Source organism: Amblyomma americanum, chromosome 2 (assembly GCF_052857255.1).
Source record: "Amblyomma americanum isolate KBUSLIRL-KWMA chromosome 2, ASM5285725v1, whole genome shotgun sequence".
NCBI classification, from domain to species: domain Eukaryota; kingdom Metazoa; phylum Arthropoda; class Arachnida; order Ixodida; family Ixodidae; genus Amblyomma; species Amblyomma americanum.
The window spans coordinates 105,050,114-105,073,036 of NC_135498.1; the positions used below are offsets into that span (position 1 = coordinate 105,050,114).

Consider the following 22,923-nt stretch of genomic DNA (forward strand, 5'->3'; position numbering starts at 1 on the left):
CCTAACCTTGTCAGGCTCTCTTACAGCTTTGCAAGGAGTCCATCAGCACTGTAGAAGTTGAAAAAGCTGAACTGAACTGAATGCTTTATCAGTTGTATCGTGGAGGCAAAATAATGTGTATATTACACATGCGAAGGCATAAAAAGGGGCCAAAAGAGACATCACAAATTCAAATGCAGCAAGACATGCACCTACTGAATTTTTGATATTAGCAAGGGATAAATGTGCAAAACGCACAATGAAAATTTCCTCTCCATCAATCATACCATGGCAGCACAGCATATCATTCATCAATGACACCTGGCAAAGAAGATTGTAAGAAAACTGCATGTCCTTTTTTTATGACTTGAAAACAGTAGTTAAATTATATGCTACTTAAGCAGCATCTGCATTTAAAAACTCAGCATTGAAGCTGTCAGTGATGACTGAAGAAAAGACGGACTTGGCGAAGCAGAATAACACTGAGCTCTGTCAAGAAGTGAAACACTGCTCAACCCATTCACTTCTACGGTACGTCCGGAAGGGCATAGCAAGACTTGGGTTCCTGGAAACAATTTGTAGCAGTTCGCGCCGAAACAGTCTCAAGCATCGAATTTTTATTTTGTTTGGCTGTCAAGAGAACTGCAAACCTAAAGCAAGTAAAATTTCTCTTTTTCGTGAAAAATCTTGAAGTAGTCAGATGTGTGAAATTTGAAGTGGCATTTGTCGCACTCCCGACAGCTTTCGCTCTTCTTTCCCAGGCTTTATATACTGAACGTTTGTTCAGTGCTGGTCCAGCCATTTCAAGTTCTGGAGCAATTTTTGGAGCAGAAAAATATTCATTTTGGAGCACCTTTGTATCAGTACAATAATTGTAAAGCAACCCAGGAGCATCACGAACGGAATAAAGGAGTTACCCAGAAGAGCTTTTTACCAACAAGATCAGGCTCAGCCATGTGTAGCTAGCAAGAAAAAAAAAACAGAAGAAAGGTGTTCACAAAAAACAAGAGACAAAACATTTTATTAATGCTGGCGCTGCCCTGTGCGCAAGTTCAGCCAAGCGTGTCAATGCTTCTTGGAATTTTTTACGAATTCATCAAGCTCGCAAAGTGAATCAGCAATGTTGAAATTCCCCTGTTCCAACTAAGCTTGACCTCATTCGACCTGCTCCGAAATTCTGTTCTTCAACCCAGAAGATACTTCTTCAGACCTCTTCAGGGTTGACCAACATGAAGCGCGAACATGGAGGAAGGAAAACTCGGGAAAGGCTCTCGCTATCAGAGCTGCACGCCAAAAAAACGTGCCGGAAGTCACGCGCTGTCGCAAGGACTACTGCGAGTCTTTGGCCGATGGCGAACACTAGGCTCAGTGCTGCAATGCCTGCTGCACATGCGCAAGCATGCAGAGACGGTGGCCAGATAGGGGGAGATGCCTTCAAAAAATGTGACTTAACCGCCTCTCATGAGTTCTTTCCTTCCTCCATGTATGCGAATGAACTGGCTGCTAAATTCTACCACGAGCCAGCCCACCAGCGACCTGGGTTGCCAACTGCGGAAATGTTTTAGTAGGTTGCCAACTAAACGGTTACAAAGAATAGTCGTTTTCCCACCCCCGCAACTAAACGGTTACAAAGAATAGTCGTTTTCCCACCCCCGCATCTTCTTTTTGGCGCAGCTAAGGCGCAATATTAAACAATTTGCCAATTTCGGAGCAGACTGGCGCAGCAAAATGTAAATGTATCAGAATGGCACAAATGGTGCAGCTGGAGCACCACTGCTTGTTTTAATGCATTCTGCTACAGAATGGTTTCATTGACAAGCCTCTAGATGCAGATGGGGCGGAGCTACAGCTGGTTTCTGGTACTCTTGTATCAGGGCAAGATAGCCGCGTCAATGACCTTTGATGATGTTGTCAGTATAGCATATCCTTCCTCAGTCGCATTTTGGTAGAATATGTAGCTGTTATAAACAGTGAAATACATCACATTTATGAATATATCCCTGCAAGCTTTTTGATTTTTCAAGCCAGGACAGAAGCCATGTGTGAAATGCCAGGCTCGGAGTAAGTCCTAACCCTCACCTTGAGGATAAAGTCATACTCACTCTTTTAATATCATTTAAAATTTAGGCTATTTTCATACTGTATACCCCTCACTTCAATAAAGCAGCGCGTGAATTTCTGAGCCCTGGAAACTTCAGTCTTTTCACGATACCATGGTAGGGCTCTAAAGAAACAGTCAGAAAAGAATTTTTTTTCCTGCAACACATTTTCAAAACTAGTGAGCAACTAGTGTCAGATGGATGGAAACTGTCCAAAAATTAGCAGCCAAGTATGTGGAAGCCTTTCTTTATGCGTATTTAAAGAGAATATTTTAAAGCAAGAATGGCAAATTGCAGTCTCTGGAAGCAAATGGATTAACAGATGGGCCTGGAGCCGTTGCAAGCGCATGAGATGCTGCACATGTACAACTCCTGCTTTCCAGCAGCTGTCCAAGAAAAATATAAACAGCCAAGTAGCATGATGGGTAGCTGTGTGCTAGACACTTGACGTACTAATATAGTAATATTATTACGACACCTGATTTGCTTGCCAATTTACCGCATGCCTCATGCCCTAGTACTGCACTAAAATATGTCCCACCTAACCTCACAATCGTCATCCCTCAACATGTCGCTCAGATCAACACATCAATTAATATCACATGCACTGCTCTTGGAATTCATGACGGCTGCATATATTCAATTAAAAAGTGCACAGACCAACTCGGTGACCTGCCACAGCTGCACTGCAGGCACTAACAATGAAGCATGCCAACTGATTACAAAACTCTGCGGTTCAGCTTTAGCCAGGACTACTATATGGAAATTGCCTGTAAGCAGCTGATCTGTGTCCACAGTGTGCATTACGCCGAAAATGCAATTTTTAATACTGAAATTTAATTTGGCTGTGACAGCAAATCAAATAACACAGTCATGTTGCATGGCATGGCACTGTTTGAGCACCTGCCCAACCCTCAATTTCCACCTGTTTAATGAACACTGCCAGATGTAAATAACTGCAGAACTGAAGAAGAGATGGCAAGGACACACATGTGCAATGCAGTCCAATGTGACAAGGAAAGGTTTTCTTGTGTGGAGAGGTCTAATCTGTGCATGATACAATGCCACTGGAAGACTGTTTCTGCAGCTAGAATACAATCTTCCAGTACTGCACCAAAGTTCCCAAAGCAACACAGTTTTTCATTGCTAAATGAAGCTATTCAAGACAAGAGTACACCATTTGGCATGTCACATGTAAATGCTATAGACACAAATGGGAACTGGTAGTCTGTGTGGTAAGTGAAGTGTTTGTGCTGGAGTGTCAAAGCAGACCATATTTCGATAGTCCAGCACTAAATGAACATCCAGGCAAATCCACTTTTTGTTGAGGCATGTCATAAGCAAGTCATATCATGATCCAACTGTTAGAGATGTGAGCACATGCCTACAACAGCAGCTGTTTGTTCAATACAAATTCCAACTCTCATGAGAAAACAGTTGGTGCTGCCTAAACTAGACGCGGAACCACTTTTCCACGAGGTCAGCAATAAAGTTAACCTAGCAGCAATGGGCATTTCTTACAAGGGACCATAAAATAAATTCTGGTTAACTAATTAGTTTAAAGAAGTTGAGAAGAATGCCAGAACAATGGCAACTAAGAGCACATTGACTAGTGCAGAATCAAGATGCATAATTATACCAGATTCAGATAGCTAACCCTCAAATACAGAAAAATAAGGCCAGCTTCGGGCGAAGGTGAAGCCAGCCTTTTCCCCATTAGTGCAAAGTGGCTGATACCACTGCACATAAAATTTTTCACCCAATCTATTTCAATTTCTCACCATTTCACAGACCCCAAGTTTTTCAAACTTCCCAGCACAGCATTTCCTAGGTGCCGCCATTGACCATTGTATGAAAATATCAACAAAGTCCACTCAACAACCGAAACAGGGTGTCAGCACTTTTATACATTTTAATGGAAGAAACTCGGTTGCCATTTCCAAATGTCTCCAAACATACCTCTTAGTGAATGTGCATACCTACTCAGGATACAAGTGTAATTTGTATGGAACGCTGTTCGCACGGTAAATTTCTTGCGAGTTACAAACCATCGGCAAAAAAGTATTGTTTCAAAAAGTTGTTTACATTGTTTAATTTGCTCAAATGCTATTCAATTTCCTTTAAAAAGCAGCTCCATAGAACCTGGCTGTTTTTCTACCTGCACTATCACTTCACAAATGCCTGGCAAGGACTGCTTTGAATAATGAAAGAACGCTGGCAATATGACACAAGAAAAGGTAGAGAAAAAAAAAACTAATGCACCATCCTGAACCTAATCCAAGTCACTAATGGGTGGCATGCACACACACACAAGCTGCATGTTCAGCTGCTACCTTTAACATATCCTTTTTCTCGCACTTTACAGCCATCATAAAATCCCACCACCAGAACACACAAATGAAACAAAGCGCAAACAGGCAACTGCACCGCCATAAACTGCCCAAAACCTTGACGAGAGCCTCGAAAGCCAGAATTCCTTACAGCTGTGCACACAGCAGGCCGACAACAACAACCAACAGCACCAGCTGTTTCCAGGCGTCACCTTGCCTGCCTCGCAAATGGAGTGGATTAAAAAAACAGAAAAGCATATGCTTCTACTCGACAGCAGATGGGGAGACGATAGAGAAACAGCAAAAGTTGTCAAACACAAGGCAGGAAAAGAAGAGTCCCTTGTCCACACCTCACAAGTCTACACACTCGCAACCCCCAAATGCATGCGAACAACACTAAAGGTTCCCGCCATCCTTACGTGAAAAGGAACACACACTGCATGCTCACCAGGAGGACGCAACGAAACGAGGCCAGAGACGACGAAAGCAAGTCCACTACCTCACATGACTCCTCCATCTCCTTGAGGAGCATGTCCTCGATAGCTGACAGCCGGCGGTCGCTCATCGCAAATCCGAGGCACCGGTCTGGACACACCACCTCCACACACCCGCTGCTGCCCATCGCAATTATGCTGTCCATACGTGACCAGGATTTCTGCCACACACATACACGCCTACCGAAGGAGCTCACAACTAGCAGTGTATCAACCACTAGGATTACACAGTTCAATGCAATGGGCTGCCACCAGCTCTGCAGGGAAGCCACCAAATGCTGGCGGATGACAGGAGGCGGAGGCTGGGGCTGAAATCTGCCCAGCTGCAAGCCTCCGACGTGGCAGGCTTCCGAAGGAGACCTCCCTCCCTCTTACCCCCTCTGTTGCGAGTGAAAAAGGTGAGGCAGAGAGAGCAGGGAAAGGAGCATTGCGGGCGAGCAGCTGTCTACACAAAACAGGTGTTCCCACAGCCAGCGTAGGCCATACAAATGGCAGGCTGCGGCCGCTGCAGCAGCAAGCGACCACAGTGTGCACCTCCAAGGCTCTCTCCTCAGCACTTTGAGAGCATTCACTGCCGGTCACACGCACATGCGCGCGACATTTGCCCAGCTGTGCAAGATATGACAACGGGGATCAGGTGTATTTTCCTATCAACATAGGGGCCTAAAGGAATGAGATACGTCACAAACTGCTGTCAACAACAAACTCCCAGTTCAGGCCTGTAATGTCCTGCATGGTTTTTTGCATGCAAAACAATGCAAAATCTTTGAAACATTATGCAACTTGCGTTTGCCAACACATTTCTCAAAGCAAAGTCATGCTGTCAGCTGCCCAAGAAGTAGACGTCATCCTGTCAGACCACTAAAGTTTACCTCTCTTGACAAAAACAAACCAACATTTCAACTTCAATACCTGACTGCTACATCAGCACGTGATTAACTTGTTTTGAATTCCACTATTTATTTATTGGACACATCTTATTTGTGTGTGCTGTTAGTTTTAAGTGCAGAAAAACCAGAAATTTCATGTGCTAATTATGTGTTAAAAGATCTTGACAGATCCCTATCAGTTTCAACAGTTCTGCACTTTAGGGGCCTCTAAGGACGAAAACCTTGGTCAGAATTTTTTCCCCTCATTTTTACTGTCAGTTCATTCCAGGACTAATGCTACATAATGTAGAGCCTTGAGAGGTAGATAAAATACAAAATGGCCCCAGGAGAAAAAAAACAAACAAGGTAGACTACCAATGTTCAAATTTCCTTGGCATAACTGCAACTTTAAACTTCCCACAGAGATTGAACATGCATATGGATTTCTGTGACAGCAGTGAACTTTTTGTGCACTTCACAAGCTACTAGGACCTAAATTTTACCACTTAAAATTATTAAGTTATCCACCACACTCCATCAGGAGTTATAGGAAAAATCCTGCATTACCACCTACTGCTAATTAACATGCCCTACACTTGAAGCCACCTCACTACTACTCCAAACAGTGCTCTGATGTTCACATGTACATGTCACACACAAGATAACAGTACTATTGCTGCAAGCATAACAACATTATTTTCATTCTGCTAACACTCCTTTGCACACCATAAGATAAGACCCAAAAAGTCCCATTTTCCCACAGCTTTTATTCCAAGCTGGAAGAAAATCTTAAAAGCCTGCACATATGCACACACCTGCAGCAGCTGGAAAGCGTGTGCTAGCCGATGTACTCAACACAGATTAACTTCCATAAAAAAAAAAATGTATATGTACACACGCACACACACAAAAAGGGATTTACACACACAAAAGAAAGCACTGGTTCTCTCTGCATTGCAACACGTGTGGCAAATAACAGGCCAGGAGGACGAACACAGAGCACACGCTACACAGCTGGCCCAAACTGCAGCTCAGGCAATGCTGGCAGCAATGATGTACGAGCCCTCATCTCAACCCTCGCCACCTGTGCACATTCGACAGCAATAAAGGTGAAGAGTGCAGCGGCATTTAATTATGCAATGCCAACGGAAGCAGAATGCAGCGAACAAGCAGACAGATTGCTTCAAAATACAGGCATGACATTCAATACCCTTAACACACCAGAGTCTTTACAACATTCATGGAAAATACTGACCACTGACAGCTTACAAACAAGCGTGAATTAATTTTTTTTCTCCAAGTGTCGGAACTCAGGATCTGGCAATGGCCCTAAATGCCAATCAATGCAAGGGCTACATGTGAACGTTTTCTGCATTGTCAGCGCTGTATTTACAGGGAACGGAACCAGAGGTATCTTCAGAAAAAGATAAGTTCCGCGTCCGGATTCTCGCTGCTGGTAACAGCCAAGACCGGCAACTCTCCTCCTGGAGGGAACCTTTTGGGAAGGCAACCCGCGGGTCACCCTTGCAAGCGTGAATATGAGTATAGTCGAGGTCTTCCCTAGTCAAGCAACAGCTGATCGCATGCAATTAGAAAATCGCAAGTGTGAATGGGCCTTTACTATGTCATCCAGTTTGCATCCTCTTGGCTTTAAAAATAGAAGTATGGTTCATAATTCCCCACACTGCCTTGTGTATAGAACAGCACCCTTTTGACTGCAATCTTGAACAGAAAGAAAAATAAAAAAATCAGCTTACAGGTTAATTTACGTCACACATGGATTATCGTACTGCAGTGGCACTGTCACCCCAGCCACACTTTAGATGGCAGTGGAGTGGACCAGGAAAGTGGTATTGCCAAAGGTCAGCACCAACAAGCTTCGAATAAAATTTTCACTACCTTTCAGAGCCCTTATGGCCCCAATATTTTGCAGAGACAAACACAACATCCTGATTTATGCAGTGGGTAGGTTTGAAATGCCCTAACCTGGTCAAGGGACCTCTAAGCCCTACAACGTTCCTGTGGTACCAAACAGCAACAATACTTTTCGACATATAATCCAAGTGCAAAGCTTTGTGTGCAATTAACATTCCCTCAAGGTTAATGTCCCTACTAAATTACTTGCTCTTGTTTGGCCAAACACATTGACGACAGCCTGACAAAATGACAACTGACAAGTAAAGATGCTGGACAACCCTCCCCCATCCTTCTCCATGATTTGAAAATGCACCACGCGCACAGCCATCACGGTCCTAGGTTAGCGGTCCGAGTAGCGCATAACGCTAACAGGTGATGCGCAAAACTGGGATCTCTCGCCTTGCTTGCCACCCTTCTATCCTGTCATGACGCAATATAGCGGCCCGCGTCGAAAGGGATAAGGGGGGGGGGGGGGGGGGGGGGGGGGGTCAGCGTTCGCACAGCGGCCTTGACAAACGTGCGCACGAAAGACAACGCTAGTAAGCCGCCTTATAAGCATTTTCATCTTATGAGGTGCAGTTAGACACGATCGTTCTTCACATTTCGTCCCGACCGTGCGAGCAGTCGGCATCTAATTCGCGGCTGCTAGTGGAACGCCACAGCCACTGAACCACCATAGCGCGGCAGCGTCCCGAACGCCGACCCATAGTCGCCATGTTGTAGCCACGTGTATTGCACTTTTTTTTTCAACAGTGGGGCCGTTATTTCTCTGAACGTTTCCACACTGAATGTAGAAAGCACTCACCTCGCTGTGCGCGTCGGAGAACGACAGCGCCTGTGCCTGGCTCCTGTCCTCCGACACAGACTCGTCGTTTTGTAGAACGTCGGCGCGGGACGACGCGCCGTCGTGCTCCGTAGACGTCGGCGGCTGCGAGGCCTCCGCAGAGGACGCCGTCGTGGAAGCTGCGCTGCTGGCGACGGGCTCCTCCACCGCCTCGGGCTCTTTTGCGGGCGTCGACTGCTGCTCGGCCAGCGACAGCGCGGCCACGTCCTGGGCGAGCGAAGGAGACGCCGACTCGGACGCGCTCTCGCGTCGCGCCGGCGACACCGTCGAGCTGGGCGGCGACGACGACTGACCGAGCAGCGAGTCCACCGACCCGCTGGGACTAGTAGCCCCGCACACTGCGTCCCCACCAACCACGGGCGGCGGCGACCCATCGTCCGACGCTGCCGGACGCTGGTCGCCGCCGGACGCGCTCTGCTCCGGGATCTCCACGGTGAGCACCGCGCACGGGGGTGAGCTTTTCTCGCGCACTGCCGTCGTCACGGGCGCCGTCGCGGCGGCGATGACCACGTCGGCACTGTCCTGCTGCTGCTGCTGCCTCTGGCGCGCCACCGGCTGTTGTGGAGCGGGGGGACTGCACTCGGATACCCTGGCGCTGCTGCTGCTGCTGCTGCTGTTCGCGCACGGTGCCTTGAGGGCGCCACTCTTCGTCGCGGAGGAACACCTGGAGCCCTTGGCGGGGCCCTTGAGCTTCACGTCGCCCATCTTGCCGGCGTCCCGAAGCCGCATGTCGGGCGACTCGACGGCGGCCACCACCACCGCCAGCACGGGTTTGTCGCCGGCGCTCGTCGGCAGGTGGTCCGGTGAGCACTGCCGCTGGGGTTGCTCGTTGTCACCGCGGAGGCACGCTGTGGTTGCAGAGAGGGAGCGGCACTCAGAGTTTGCCCTCGAGCGACGCCTCTTGAGCAGCAAGAAGGAGAGCAGAAGAGCGAGTGCCGCGGCTGCCGGAAGCGTGACAGCCGCCCTCGGCCCCAGACCGGCCATGGACTGGCCTCGCGGGCCCGCTCCAAAGGTCGCCTGTCAGTGGCCGCGGCCTGGGTTGAGGGGACGACGCAAGCACCGGTCAGCACACCACTGGCAGCGCATGGCCGGACAGAGGCTTTTTTCCCCCGGCCAGGAACTTAGGAAAGCGGCCCCAGAGAGAGAGAGAAAGCAGCTGGCGAATAGAGTGGGCGCAGGCTAGAGAGAAGCGAAGTTTCGCAGGGACGCACCGAAAGCGCTGCGCTAGGCACGGCAGGCAAAATTCCAAGCAGCCACACGTTCTCAGCACCAACTGAGGCCGCAAACGCTGATGCACAAGAGGAAAAACAAAACTAAATTTGCCCATGGACTAATCGGTGTGATGGAAACGCACACACATTGCTCTTTCCCTTTCTCTGTGCGCATGCCCCTCTTGGGGACTACTTTTTACGGGCGTTAGATAACTCTTCCGCATCACGCTGTTCTTTGAAGCGAGGTAGTACAGCAAGTTGCAGACCTCCTTCAGCTCTGCACTACTTCTGCCAAAGGCTGTATGCATACAAGACACACAGACACCTATATGTTTCACTACCGAAATCTTACGCAAGCATTTTACACCACGGCTACGCACCGCCATGGGGAATACTTCGCGCAAGCATGTTAGACACGATCCAATAAAAGACTGCAAATTTTTTGCAACGGTGCGTACAACCACTAATAACACGGAGTCGGCAAGGACAACTTCCGCGTCGGTTATTCTCATGAAATGCTTCTGTGCTAATAATTGGTTGGTTGGTTTTTGGGGGGATTGGTTTTTTTTTTTTTGGGGGGGGGGGAAGGAAATGGCGCAGTATCTGTCTCACATATCGGCGGACACCTGATCCGCGCCGTAAGGGAAGGCATAAAGGAGGGACTGAGAGAAGAAAGAGGTGCCGTATTGGAGGGCTCCGGAATAATTTCGACCACCTGGCGGTGCACGTTAAAGATCAAACGGCGCCGAAAGGGCAGCAGAAAGGAGCGAAGCGTCGATCGGCACCCGGAACTGCGCAACATTACGCCGAACAACCTGCAGCGGCCGCGCGCAACCTACGCGACGCCTCTCGCCCCCCGCAACTGCACGTGGGGATTTGGCCGTGAGGCGCAATTTCCTGGCGGTGACATACTGTCCGGAACAAGTGCCCGGTGTACACCACTCGCTGCTCTGTCCGTCGGTGTTTTCGCAAAGCCACGGACTGGAATGAGAAGCTGGGACGAAATGGCCGGGCAGCGCAGTCTAACCGAAACTCCGCGTGTTGCACAGCGACGAATCGGAAAGAACGCACATTCGAACGCAAATCAATGAACCATTTTCTTGACAACAAAAAGTCACCGTAAATACGAAGTTGCGGTGTCAGCTCGACGTCCGACCTGAACAGTGTTGCTCAACTGCTTGCTGCCTCCAACCGGCTGCCCTGAGGGGGGATTTCGCATCTTTGAGGACCAAAGAAGGTATGCAGTTGGCCAGACTAGCACTGCGACCATTGACAGTCTTCGTTTACGTACAGTCTGTGTCAAAAATATACAGCCCAAGGTGTTCGCTTCCAAGCCGTGCAGCGGGGCTCCTAAGTGCACATTTGAGAGTCCGAAGATTGGAAGGGTTGAGTTCCTCCCACCTTCGTTTATATTGGGGTCCCCGAGTATGCAAGATTAGCGCGCTGCAGGGCTCAGAAGGCAGACCCCTTGGGGTGTGTACTTCTGGTCAAAGAATGAACGTAGAAGCTTCACGTAGAGCTCTTCAGAGCGCAAATGATCTGCGATGAGTCTCGCGGACGGCGAGATTTTTTACGTTGCGGCCTTTGCGTTGCTTGCGTACGTAGTGTTGACAACATGGCGGCGCCCTGCCGACACTTTCACAGCGATATATAGCTTCGTCGCTACTCCCTCGACGCGATATTTGCTCGAAACTGTCTGTGTTCGCCTTCAATTTGTCCATTCTCGCCCTCGCATTAAGTTTCCAGTGACAAATAGCGTTTGTTTTTTCAGACAGAAGGGAGATTTTCCAGCTGTTAAGCCTGACAAAGTAGCGTTCGTCGTCGTCATAGCAATGCTCCGACGCAGTTCGACTGGCTGGGTTCTGACTCGTCTTGTATTAGAGTAGCTACAGCAAGTGTCTGTTAGTAGATGGCGCTAGGAACAACGCGCGGCGTGCGTCGCGTACGTGTTTCAAACGACATGCGCGTAGGCTACGTAGAGTTCTCCCGTTTGCGTAGCGTGAACTCTGCACGTACGTGAAACTAAAACTGCCGCATGATCCCCGAAGTGTCTTGGGGCGTGGAACAGATGGCCGACTGTCTACAGCTGTACCAGGCAGTACGCAGCTACTGAGCAGCGCCTGTGTTTGCAGGGCAGGAGGCTTCGGACATGCGTGGTTGTAAGGACACGTCGAGCCACCTGATATGTCTGGTCCCGTAACGTTATTCAAAGTGTGACACCGAGACGTCGCCAAGCTCCTCGCTTCCTTCCACCAACCCCTCCATTCTAAAGCCTGGCTAAACAAATGGTGGTTGAAGTGCCTAGCATCTTCCCTTTCTTTCACGCCCTCCTTTCTCCCCTCCCTTACGGCGCGGTTCAGGTGTCCGCCGAGATGAGAGACAGATACTGCGCCATCCCCCCCCCCCCCCCCCCACAAGACAAAAAAATTGGCTATGGTTTAGCTCTGGTTAACCCTATTTGAATTGCGAAAGCTTCGTTTTCTCGACACGTCATCTACGCAGCGTCTCATTCCGACGCTCTCGAGAACTAAAACCGGTCTCTTCCGCAGTTGAGGAGTCACTCCGGGACGTGGCACTTCTAGCCGCAACTTCGTTACGACGCTTCTCTAGTTTTGCGGCGCGTTTTTCTGGCGTCTCTTGAGCGCGTTGTCTCTTTCTCGCTTCGTTCTGACGTTGCGTCCCTTTTCCCCGCTTTCCATAACGACAATACACCGAGGCGAAGCGCATATATATACTATATATATATATATAATATATATATATAGATATATATATATATAGTATATATAGCACACACAGCACACGCGCGCGATGCGACACTCTCTCCCTCTACCCCAGCGGAGCACATAGCGGCGACGGCAGCTCAAGGTCGTTCGTGGGCCACGGCATACGGCTCCCTACATACTGCATACGGCGCGCGACGAGCCGAAATGGCTCGCTGGCTGGCGGTAGTAAAGCTTTCGCTTTAAAAAGTTTCAGTACTTCCATCGTGTAAGAATGTAGTCTTATTGTCTCAGTGTCTTACGTACACCAGCAATAGGGCTACGGTGTGCCAGCAGCGCCGTGGCCACACCCACGTCTACCCCTCGAAACATTAGTCCGATGGATGGATGGAAGGCAGGAGCGTCCCTTTTGAAACGGGGCAGCGGTAGTTGCCACCGTGCTCAGTTTTTCTTTCCTTTATTTTTGTTTAACTCTGCTGTAAGTTGGTAATAAAATTCGCCATTTTCTTTAAAATACGTCTTCCTACACTTTAAAACTTATGTCAATTCTCTGCTTTTGAGCCACCAATCCTCCAATCGCTTTTTGCTAATTTCTACCGCAGATTTATTTACATATATGACTATTGTCATCTCTAAACCCTAAGGCCTCAGTAAGTGACTGTCTGCATCGACATCGGGATGGATACCATAACATTTTCGAATAAGCTGTTCTATTGTTCCTAGAGATTTACCACACACACAGCACATGTGTCTTCGTTAAATTTCTTTTTGTAGCTGCGCGTTCTAAGACACCCTGACCTAGCTTCAAAGAGCAGGGCACTGCCTCTTGAGTTATCATAAAACGCTTCCCTCCTAATCTGCCTTTTCCAGCATCGATATAGTTCTACACTATGCATCTTTTCCATTCAACCTATCCAATTTTAACCTTCGAGGTTTTTAACCTGTCGTTTAATGCTATTTCTTTCTCCTTCCTCGTCTCTGGCAAACTTACTGGCCAGCTTTCTAGTTCGTTTCCGCGGCCAGCTTTCTAGTTCGTTTCCGCCACTGTGTGTCAACGCTCTTTCTGTACAGGTATTTAAATACCTTAGCTGCCCACCGGTTATCATCCAATTTCCTCAGGCGTTCTTCGTATAGTACTTTACTCTGAGCTTCCCGTGCTTCGAACGTTGCCCAGCCCATATCCCCCTGTACTGCCTCGTTTGTGGTTTTCCCGTGGCCACCTAGTGCTAATCTTCCAACAGTTCTCTGATTTACTTCTATTCGCGAATGAACTTCAGCCCTTAAGCATAGAACCGCATTCCCGAAAGTAAGCCCCGGCACCATTATTACTTTCCAAATACCTCTGAGAACTTCATACCTGTTGTACCCCCACAATGCCCTACGTTTCATTATCCCGGCATCTCTTCGCCCCTTTGCTATGAGAGACTGTTCGTGCTTTTCCGTGTACATATGCCTGTTGTTTACCCATACCCCGAGATATTTGTATTCGACCACTCGGGGTATTTCATGGTCTTGTATTGTAAGCTCCTGGTCAGTTGTACCGTTGCAAACCATCACACCTGACTTAGTTGCGCTAAAACTGAAACCTAGACAGTCTCCTTCGTGTCCACAGCAATTCACCAAAGTTTGCAGATCTTCCTGGCTATCTGCTAACGGTACAATATCGTCCGCATACATTAAACCCGGTTGCTCAACAACCTTTCCGCCTAATGCGTAGGACAGATCATAACCTAGATTGCTTCCTTGTAGCCTTCTTTCCATACTTATCACATAAAGCATGATACAAAGTCCCAGTTTAGCAGCCACTGCCGCCTGGCGAAACGGAGGCGCACAAACAGACAGGCACGCAGCCGGCGCGTGACGAGGCGACCTCTCGCACGCGGGAAGGTGGCCATCAGCCGCAGCATGTGCAGACTCTTGACCGCGCGGAAATGCAGACGCGAGACAAACACAACACCCGAGCCAAGCGATAGGCCAGACAGGGCGCTGGCCCACGCAAAGGTTGACAGCGCCGAGACCAGAAGGGGACGCGCAAGAAAGAAGATAGTGAGCCAAGTATAAAAAAAAAGAAGAGCCCTCCGCTTTGCCTACTAGCGTGAGCAACGATAAGAACTGAAGTTAAAGCGCGATGCTCGGCGCACCGACCGTGTGCCAACTTAACAGCCATTAGGTATTCCGCACATAATCAAAACGAGCGGCACAACGAGCATGCCTCCGCCGTCAGGATCCTTCGTTTTTTTTTTTTTGTCCCTACTGAAGGAGCAGAGAGTGCGATTAAAACGTCCCAAACACATCGCCCGGCGCCCCCAACTGCCACTTTTCGCCCCAGCGAGAAAGCCACGACACAAGAGTCATCGTCCGCCTCACTACCCGCCACCGCACACGTGGCGCGCATCTGCGCATCTGCGCCGCGGCAAAAGCACGCGCCAGGGAATGCGGCTGCCCCAAGGAATGCGTTGGTCCCCGCATGGCCTCCGATACATATAGAGCCCAAGCAAGAAGCACCCACGACAGAGAACATATTTCGTTAAGAGAAAAAAAAAAGCGGGGGAGGGGGGGCTATGAGTCCATTCCTGAAATGCCCAACGCTGGGGCGTACTTGTTCACGCTCCATTCTTGACGTCTTGCGCCTCGAGGCAAAAAAAAAAAAAAATCGCATCCGCAGCACCTCTCCCCACATGAAACTACACAGCGGCACCTTTACAGGTCATAGAAAGCAAAACGTAGCTTAGAAAACTGGAGAATTATCGCCACAACATTCGCAGGATCTGATATGCAAAAAGGGCACACCAGGGACCTCCCGATTAGGCAGCCGAAGCTAGCAAAAAGGCGATTGGAAGATTGGTGGCTCGAAAATAGCGCGGTGACAAAAGGTTATAAGTGCAGGATTAAAAACTGCAGTTAAGAGAATAGCGAATTTATGAACCGATCTATTGCAGCGTTGAGAAAAAAAAATCCGAGCATGCTGGCAACCTGCACCCCGTTTCAAAGGGGACTATCGCATTTTCCACCTGTCCGCCCGAAAGCGAACATGTAATCAGTCATTTCCCAAGATACTTCCACGCGACGACGGGTAATAAAATAAAAATGCACGCGCGACAGACGACCGTCGCTCTCTCGTCGTACTGCTCAGCAAATGGTTTTCAACGAGATGGTCGCAATGCCGCGCGCTAGCAGCGATCACTTCCGTACGAACACGTGTGACGCACGTGGCGATGCGTCGACGCGACAAGAGTTGACAAAGAGAAACCTATCAAAACGCGGCGTAGCAAAGTTGGCGGAGGCTATTTTCCTCGCTGCATTTAATAACACGCTATGCACTTCGCGGATCTCCAGTAGCGATTACGGTAAATTCCAACGCAACAGCGCACAACTTATTTGTTTCGTTAAAAACAAGGCAAAACGACCCCCTCCATATCAACATTACGCGCCCAACGACGATAGTCAGTGCCGCGGAGGCACTGCACGTTTAACACGTCTGCGAGGTCTTAAAGAGGGACGCGTTCACAACAGGACTCTTCGCGGCATTCACGGACACAATGCAATGCCAAAGCAGGACACCGAGAAACAGCCTGCCGAAATTGGAGAGCCACTCGACGCAAACGAAGGTAAGAGAAAATAGCCACCGAGGATACCACTCGGAACAGGAGATGAATGCAATTCGTGATTCAAATGCTGAAACCGCTCACCGTCCCGTGAAGACCAATGCAAATAACGGAAGGATGCGGCAGCCGTAGATGGGACCGAGCTGACAACTGCAATGCCGCGGCGACTTCGTTCCAGACAGCGATCGACTAGGGAACACCAACGCCACCGCGCATTGATCAATGGGGGAGACGACGTCAGGCGCGGACGACTCAGCGCGTGCCAGAACAGAACCGAGATTGGACCTTTGTATCTTTCAGTCCCTGTACTACCCTTGCCCCAAGGCAGGGCAGCTCAGCGGACACGCGTCTGCATGGTTAACCTTACAAGACCCTATGCACCCACTGCAAAGGGCATCGGCATACTGCCGAAGAGGCTGCAGGAAGGGAGATGGGGACTGAAAAAAGCCCCCTCCGCCACTCCTTGGGGCGAGGGGAAATATGCGGGAATTTACCAAAGCCACCTGGACATGCAGCCGCTACCTTGTAGCGCGCCGCTCAACTGATGTAACATCAATGTCAATTCCTGGAATCCACAGAGGATCAGACAGGCGAAGACAATGTAGACATTTAGAATAGGGTGACGATAGCTTCACCCTATTCTAGAAGTCCCTATTCCCTAGGCGTCCGCGCGGAGCACCTGCACGCCACGCCGCGGCGGGTGACGAAAAGGGGCACGTATCTCCAAAGCTCGTGCCTCCCTCCCCCTCTCGAGCCGACTGAAAGAAATGTCAAGCCGTGAGCAAAAGACGTTGGGGAGCTGAAAGAATTCCAAAAAAGGTTGGGGGAACCTGGATGAGCTTCAAGACGAAAAGTGACCCAGAGCCCCGTGGTCCTTCGGCTGTTGTAAACCGCAACCGGCTTACGAGGCGCCCGCGAGCGCCCGAACGCAGGGGGCAGCCCTCCTCACCTTTTGGAAGAGGGATGCAGTCAGTGGAGGGAGACCCCTGTCACTAGGGTGCCTCGATGTCCGGCGCCGAGCCGATATCAAGGCACTCTACCTGCCACACGGCATTCCTCGAAGGCCTTTCCAGCAAAAGCACCTCTTTTCGCCAAAGAACCGAAAGCCCAAAGGAGCAGCGACGCAACTACACGGTGTAGCACAAAGGCAGTTGAGGCTTAGCACCCGCTGGTGTGCTTTAGGCGGCTGAAGTGAGCGTTTTAAAATTAAGGTGGCTCAGTGGTTAGGGCGCTCGACTACTGATCCGGAGTTCCCGGGTTCGAACCCGACCGCGGCGGCTGCGTTTTTATGGAGGAAAAACGCCAAGGCGCCCGTGTGCTGTGCGATGTCAGTGCACGTTAAAGATCCCCAGGTGGTCGAAATTATTCCGGAGCCCTCCACTACGGCACCTCTCTCTTCCTTCCTTCTTTCACTCCCTCCTTTATCCCTTCCCTTACGGCGCGGTTCAGGTGTCCAACGATATATGAGACATACTGCGCCATTTCCTTTCCCCCCAAAACCAATTATTAAGGTGGGGAATTCTTTTCATTCGCTGAGCTCACACATTTTTTTTAAATTGCTTCCTTAAAAGAACTGCAACAGCTACTTCCATCCGTACAAAAAGTAAAGCCAGACACACCTTCCGTATTTTTTTTAAAATAGGTTTTCTAACACTGTTGGCTACATCTATTTTTTCTTTGTTTTTACCTTTTGACGTTGGACGGCACTGCGATCGCAGGTTCTTGAAGGCCGCGCCTTTGGGCTCCAAAGGTATCGGATGGGCGCCTTTTCCTCCAAAGCCCTTCGCGGCAAAGGCGAAACATTTGTGTCATGTGGCTGCACTCCTTACACCTTTGGACATAAGGGCCCGATTTTCAAAGGCCTTTGCGGTGCCCGTGTGACAGGGGTATGACTCATATCTCCTTGGGCTAACCCCTTCAGTCAGCAGAGCAGGAAGTGAAAACGCGTTTTGTGAACGAGGGTTTTTGGTTAGAAGAAACCTTCCTGTAAGTAAGGTTTCCTGCAATTCTGCAAGTTCACCACTGTTCAGCAGTCCGTTGCGTCGTTCATCAAGAACGCCGTTTGCGGTAGAACACGTTCACAGCGAACTCTGCAGGGCAGACCCTGCATAATGGCGGAGGAGGCGGCTATGCACACAGCCAGGACGCAGCTGGAAAATGCCCATTCCTTTACAATGGAATCGGTTGGGCTTACTTCGCGGCAGTGCTAACTTCTCCAGTCGGATGTAACTCGAGAACTGAACGGCATAGCCAATGGCGTCGACCGGTTTTCGTGACATATAGAGGTTAATGCATGGTTACTGCCTTGTCATGCTAGACTTACAGTGCTTAACCAAGAATTTACCACAACGACACAAAAAAAGGTCGACGCCATTGGCTGGAGGGTCTCGTCTGAGGGACACTGCCCCCTTCATTATAGCCGCACAAGCGCTGTTCGTGGAAAAACACGTGCTGCGAACTTGTGCGCCTTTTTCGCCGGGATTTCGAGGCGAATAAAAAGAATATGTATATAAAATATCGTAAGCTTCGCGCAGGACGCTACTGGAAAAATGTGTACTGAACACCTTCGCCGTCATCCGTTTGTTCCTGCTAACAATGTATCCGAGTGGCAGAGGGACTCACGCACTGTGTCGTCCCTTCGCTTCGTCTAATTCGCTGCGAGCCTGCCATTGCACCGTCCCTGCAGGGAGTGTATGCGAAGGAGCGGGCCATTGTATCCGGCTGCGACATGTGTAGGCAGCCCAGCTGACAGAGGTCATGACGCAGGTACCCTGACGTGGGCTGGCGTCTCGCTCGCCTCTGGCAGAGGATAATGAACGACGTCGTTCGAGGGGGACAGTCGCTGACGCGCGACATAAAACATGCCTTGGAAACCGTGTCGCAACAAAATCGCTGGCCTGCAACATTTCCTTTGTTCGACAGTGCTCCCCAGCTAAGGGAGTGAAAAGAACCGCAGACCAGACCAAGATCTTATCGGAACTCGATGCGCACATTTAGAATGGCTGCCCCTGTCTTTCAAAACACCGATGAATCGCGAGCCGCGCCACAGAACGTCTTTGCGCTCGCTGCTCACTGTATTTTGGCGGCAAAATGAAATCAATAATAACAGCTTTAAACGAAACACAATGGGAAGTAGCCATAAATGGAAGCGACAGCGGTTTTTCTCGGCAAACCAATTGGTTACGAAAAAGAAAAACGGCGCAGTAGCTCACTTCCGGTGGAACCTCAACTGAGCCGCGACGGCAGGAATAACGCCGGAATTGAAAGGAGGAGGGAAAAAGGCGCAACGGCGAAGGGATTAATTTCGACGGGGTTCCCGAACGAACGTGCAGATACACATCGCAGGTTTGGCGGCAAAAGAACCGCCACATGAGCGCTCCCATTTTTTTTTTCGCAACGGACGTTCGCCTGAAGGCAGACGCCCACTCAAAGGTCATCGTCGTCCACCCCAAGCAGCGCTCGCAGGAGGCGCCCCATTTGCGGAGACGCACGAAACGAAATCGAGAACAGGCAGCACGGCTCGCTCTCCCGGCGGCACCAACCCGGGGATGGCACACGGGTAGCGGCGCGGTCGAGCACGCGCCAAGGTAAATCGGGACGCCGACCGGCGACGACGACGAGAACGGAGCGGGTCGACCCACGCAGGTGAACACACGCGCTACGGCGCCGCGCCGTGCCGGAAGCGAGACGTCGCCGCTGCTTTATATTGGTGTGTGTTTCCAGAATAAGCCCCGCATCTCCTCGCTGCGCCTTTCCGCACGAACGGGCCCGGCGATCCCGAGGAGCGCGCATAATAGAATCTGAGGCGAAACCCGTCGATCCGGAGATTCGCGGACGCAGTTCCGACCCGCTGGACTCTCTACGCACGCATCTGCACACGAGTCGCGTAGACGTTCGCGAGGAGCGCGGCGCACCAAGCCCACACGCGGTAGCGGAGCCAGTGCATGGGCTGGAATTGTGCATGCCGACCGACGGGACGAAGGCAAATTTGCATCGGTTCGCGACGCGGCGGAACCGAATGCCAGCTCAGAGTCCGGTGGTCGAATGCCACACCACTTGAGTCTGGCCACCTATAGTAGTATTAAACCCGATTTTAATTTCACGCTAAGCGTCCGTCCTTACAAGCCTGGCGCCACGGTTCACGCACGCAACCCTGTGGTGCCCGCTATTCCCTTGGGGGCCCCTCTTTTAAGAACATTATTTTGTCCACGTCCCCTCGCGGGTATGTACGGCCGCATTCTGGGACGTAACGAGTCATCTTCAGCGTTCCCACGAAGTGCGTTCACATGCCGCCCGGCAGAATTTAGCATAGCGCGTACCGTGCATCGTCAATGCGCATGCGCAGATCGCCTTGAGGGCGCCACATGGCGCCAGGCCTGTGCTGGCCGGCTGCACGCACAACTGCCGCGTCGGGGCCAATCAGCGTGGCAGCACTGGCGCCGCGCGGTGAACGGTTGCGGTAAGCGCTATGCTAAATGTCTGTTTCATCCTAATCCATCCCTGTACTGCATTCCAGCATTAAAAGAGAACAAAAGTAAGACCCGCGAATACCAACCAGCTCGCAGGTTCAGACCAACGGTGAACGCTTTCAGTGAAGCGCGCTCCTCATTACGGGACCCTGGAAATTTAAACGCATTGCGATCATTTTTAACCCCACCACCAAGACCAAAGGAAACATGTCTGCCAAGGGTTGCGCATCAGCAACCATGACACACAACACGACTTCGTCCACCGGGATTTGGAAGCTATCGAAACAAAAGGTGGGGTTGACGCACGCCAGCAGCTTTCTAGGGCACCGCCGGAACCGAAGCACGGACCGCTGACGACGCCCGTGGCGCGCCGTTCGGTGGCCGCATTTCCCCACGTATATCGCAGGCGTCATCTCACACATGCGCACCACCCCGCGAAATGAGCCACGACGAGGCCGCCGCGCGGACCTGACCTCTGGCCACCTTGGGAGCACCCGGGGGAGGCAATTACGCATCGGCCAAATATTGCCCACAGCTGGGGAGGGGGAATGCAGCGACACCGGATTGTATCCGAGGAGCAGAGGCATGTCAAGCATTATGCATGCTACCGGTGCTCACAATCCGGGCTGCCTGAGCGCGGCGCTGTCCCACTTAGCGACTTCAAACGATCACGAGGAGGAGGGGGAGGTCAGCCTCTGCACGTTGCAGCGCTCTCGCTTCTTGGGAGCATTTGTTTTGAGACCGAACGAAGTGCTCCCCGAGCAGCCATTAATTACAGGGCAGGAGCTCCACCCCACACCGGCGCGGTTGCTCACATGTATGCAGATAGCAGCCACTTATTGTGTTTATTTACATCGGCGAAAGCGCAGAAAGTTGCCATCAATTTCAACGGGCAGAACTGAGCGCGCACACTGGCGTTAAAACGACCCAGTTTTCGACCGCAAGAAACGCCGATTCGCGTCGTCAGTGAGGCGTAATAGATCGCCCCCCACTTCCAAGTGAGACGCGAATTTCTTCGTCAAACAGGCCGTGACGTGTCCGCGAAGGTTTGGCTTCATGGGGTTTAACGTCCCAGAGCGACTCAGGCTATGAGGGACGTGGTAGCGGAGGGGGCTGCGGATAATTTCGACAACCAGGTGTTTTTTTTTTTAGCATGCACATGAATTTCGCCTCCACCGAACTGCGACCGTCGAGGCAGGAATCGAACCCTCGCCTTTCGGGTCAGCAGCAGCCGAACGCCACAAACAGTAATCAGCCACCGCGAAGGCTCCTCCCGGAGGAATAGGCCAACAAAAGCGCCGACGTCATCTGGGGGAAGAAGAGCAACGCGAAACGGATATCTATGCACGTGGCGTGTTACCCGCCGCGATAACCAGCGACCGCGCGCGAGTGACGACGACGCTGGACTCGTCCTGACGCGCGCGACTTCGCCGAACCAGGACGTATCCCCCCCTTCCATTAGCGGCGCAGAAACGCGTCTCCCAGCGAAAGAAAAGGCGCATTTCATTTCTCCGAAATCCGTCGCCGCCGGCAGCAGTAGCAGCAGCGACGCGAGCGAGCACGTTCTCTCGCTCCCCCCGAGGCCCAATGAGCCTGCAGAAAGGCGCCCGCGAGGAGTGCCGCGAAGGTCGGCCCCGCCACGCTCCAGATACGGATCGCGTGTCGAGCGGCCGCTTCTGCTACCGCCGTTCGCTCCTCCCTCCCGACACGAAGAAAACTCCGCCATACTCGAGACCGAAGGTGATGCAGTGCGGGCATTCAAGTCGGAGGACGGCGGATTGCAGAATGTGCGTCAATGGGCACGATGCGACGCAAATGAGGCTGCGCCAGTTTAACGCGAGAGAACAAACAACGCGACCACGCATTGTTACCGAGCCCAGGTTTTTACAGAGAACGGCCCCAGCGCTAACCCATTGTTTCGCGTACCGCGACACAGTTGCTGGGCGTTCGTCAGCCGACAGGGGCACTCTTGCTCGGCATCGGGGCAGAAGAGACGACGCTTTATGCATTCTGGGTGCACGGTGACACCGCTACCGAGGGCACTGCGGCGGACGTCCGCACTCGTGCAGTCACTGTGCATGCTCGTCCAGGATCGTTAGTGAAGCTGCAAATGGGCATAGCTGATTCATATTTAACTTCATCAGTGCGCTACTCAAGGGAAGGAACAACACTGGACGCACTAATGAAGTCAAATATGAACAAACTAGACCCGTTCGCGTTGCGCCCTCTGTCGGTCTGTCCCTCTCTATGTGCGTGTGTGTGCGCTTTTCGAGTCCAGCGTTGCCCGCTCCCACGAGTAGTGCACTGATGAATTTAAACAGGACGGTTAGCCTGCCGCAACTACGGGACTCGAAGTGCGAATCATCGAACAACAGCGACACTA

The 22,923-nt window shown here is 50.9% G+C and overlaps 1 protein-coding gene across 5 annotated transcripts in view; it reads right to left on the reverse strand.

Annotated features, from left to right (window-relative positions):
* The window catches only part of spoon (A-kinase anchor protein spoonbill), an 84,929-nt gene that overhangs the window by 15,188 nt on the left and 46,818 nt on the right, over positions 1-22,923 (reverse strand). For 3 of the 5 annotated variants that reach the window (XM_077655069.1, XM_077655070.1, XM_077655068.1), the window contains one exon: positions 8,494-9,566. In XM_077655069.1, coding sequence (XP_077511195.1) covers positions 8,494-9,516 — 1,023 coding nt within the window. In that variant the 5' untranslated portion in view covers positions 9,517-9,566. The remainder of the gene's footprint in view (positions 1-8,493; positions 9,567-22,923) is intronic. The other 2 variants (XM_077655072.1, XM_077655071.1) reach the window with 1 other exon arrangement.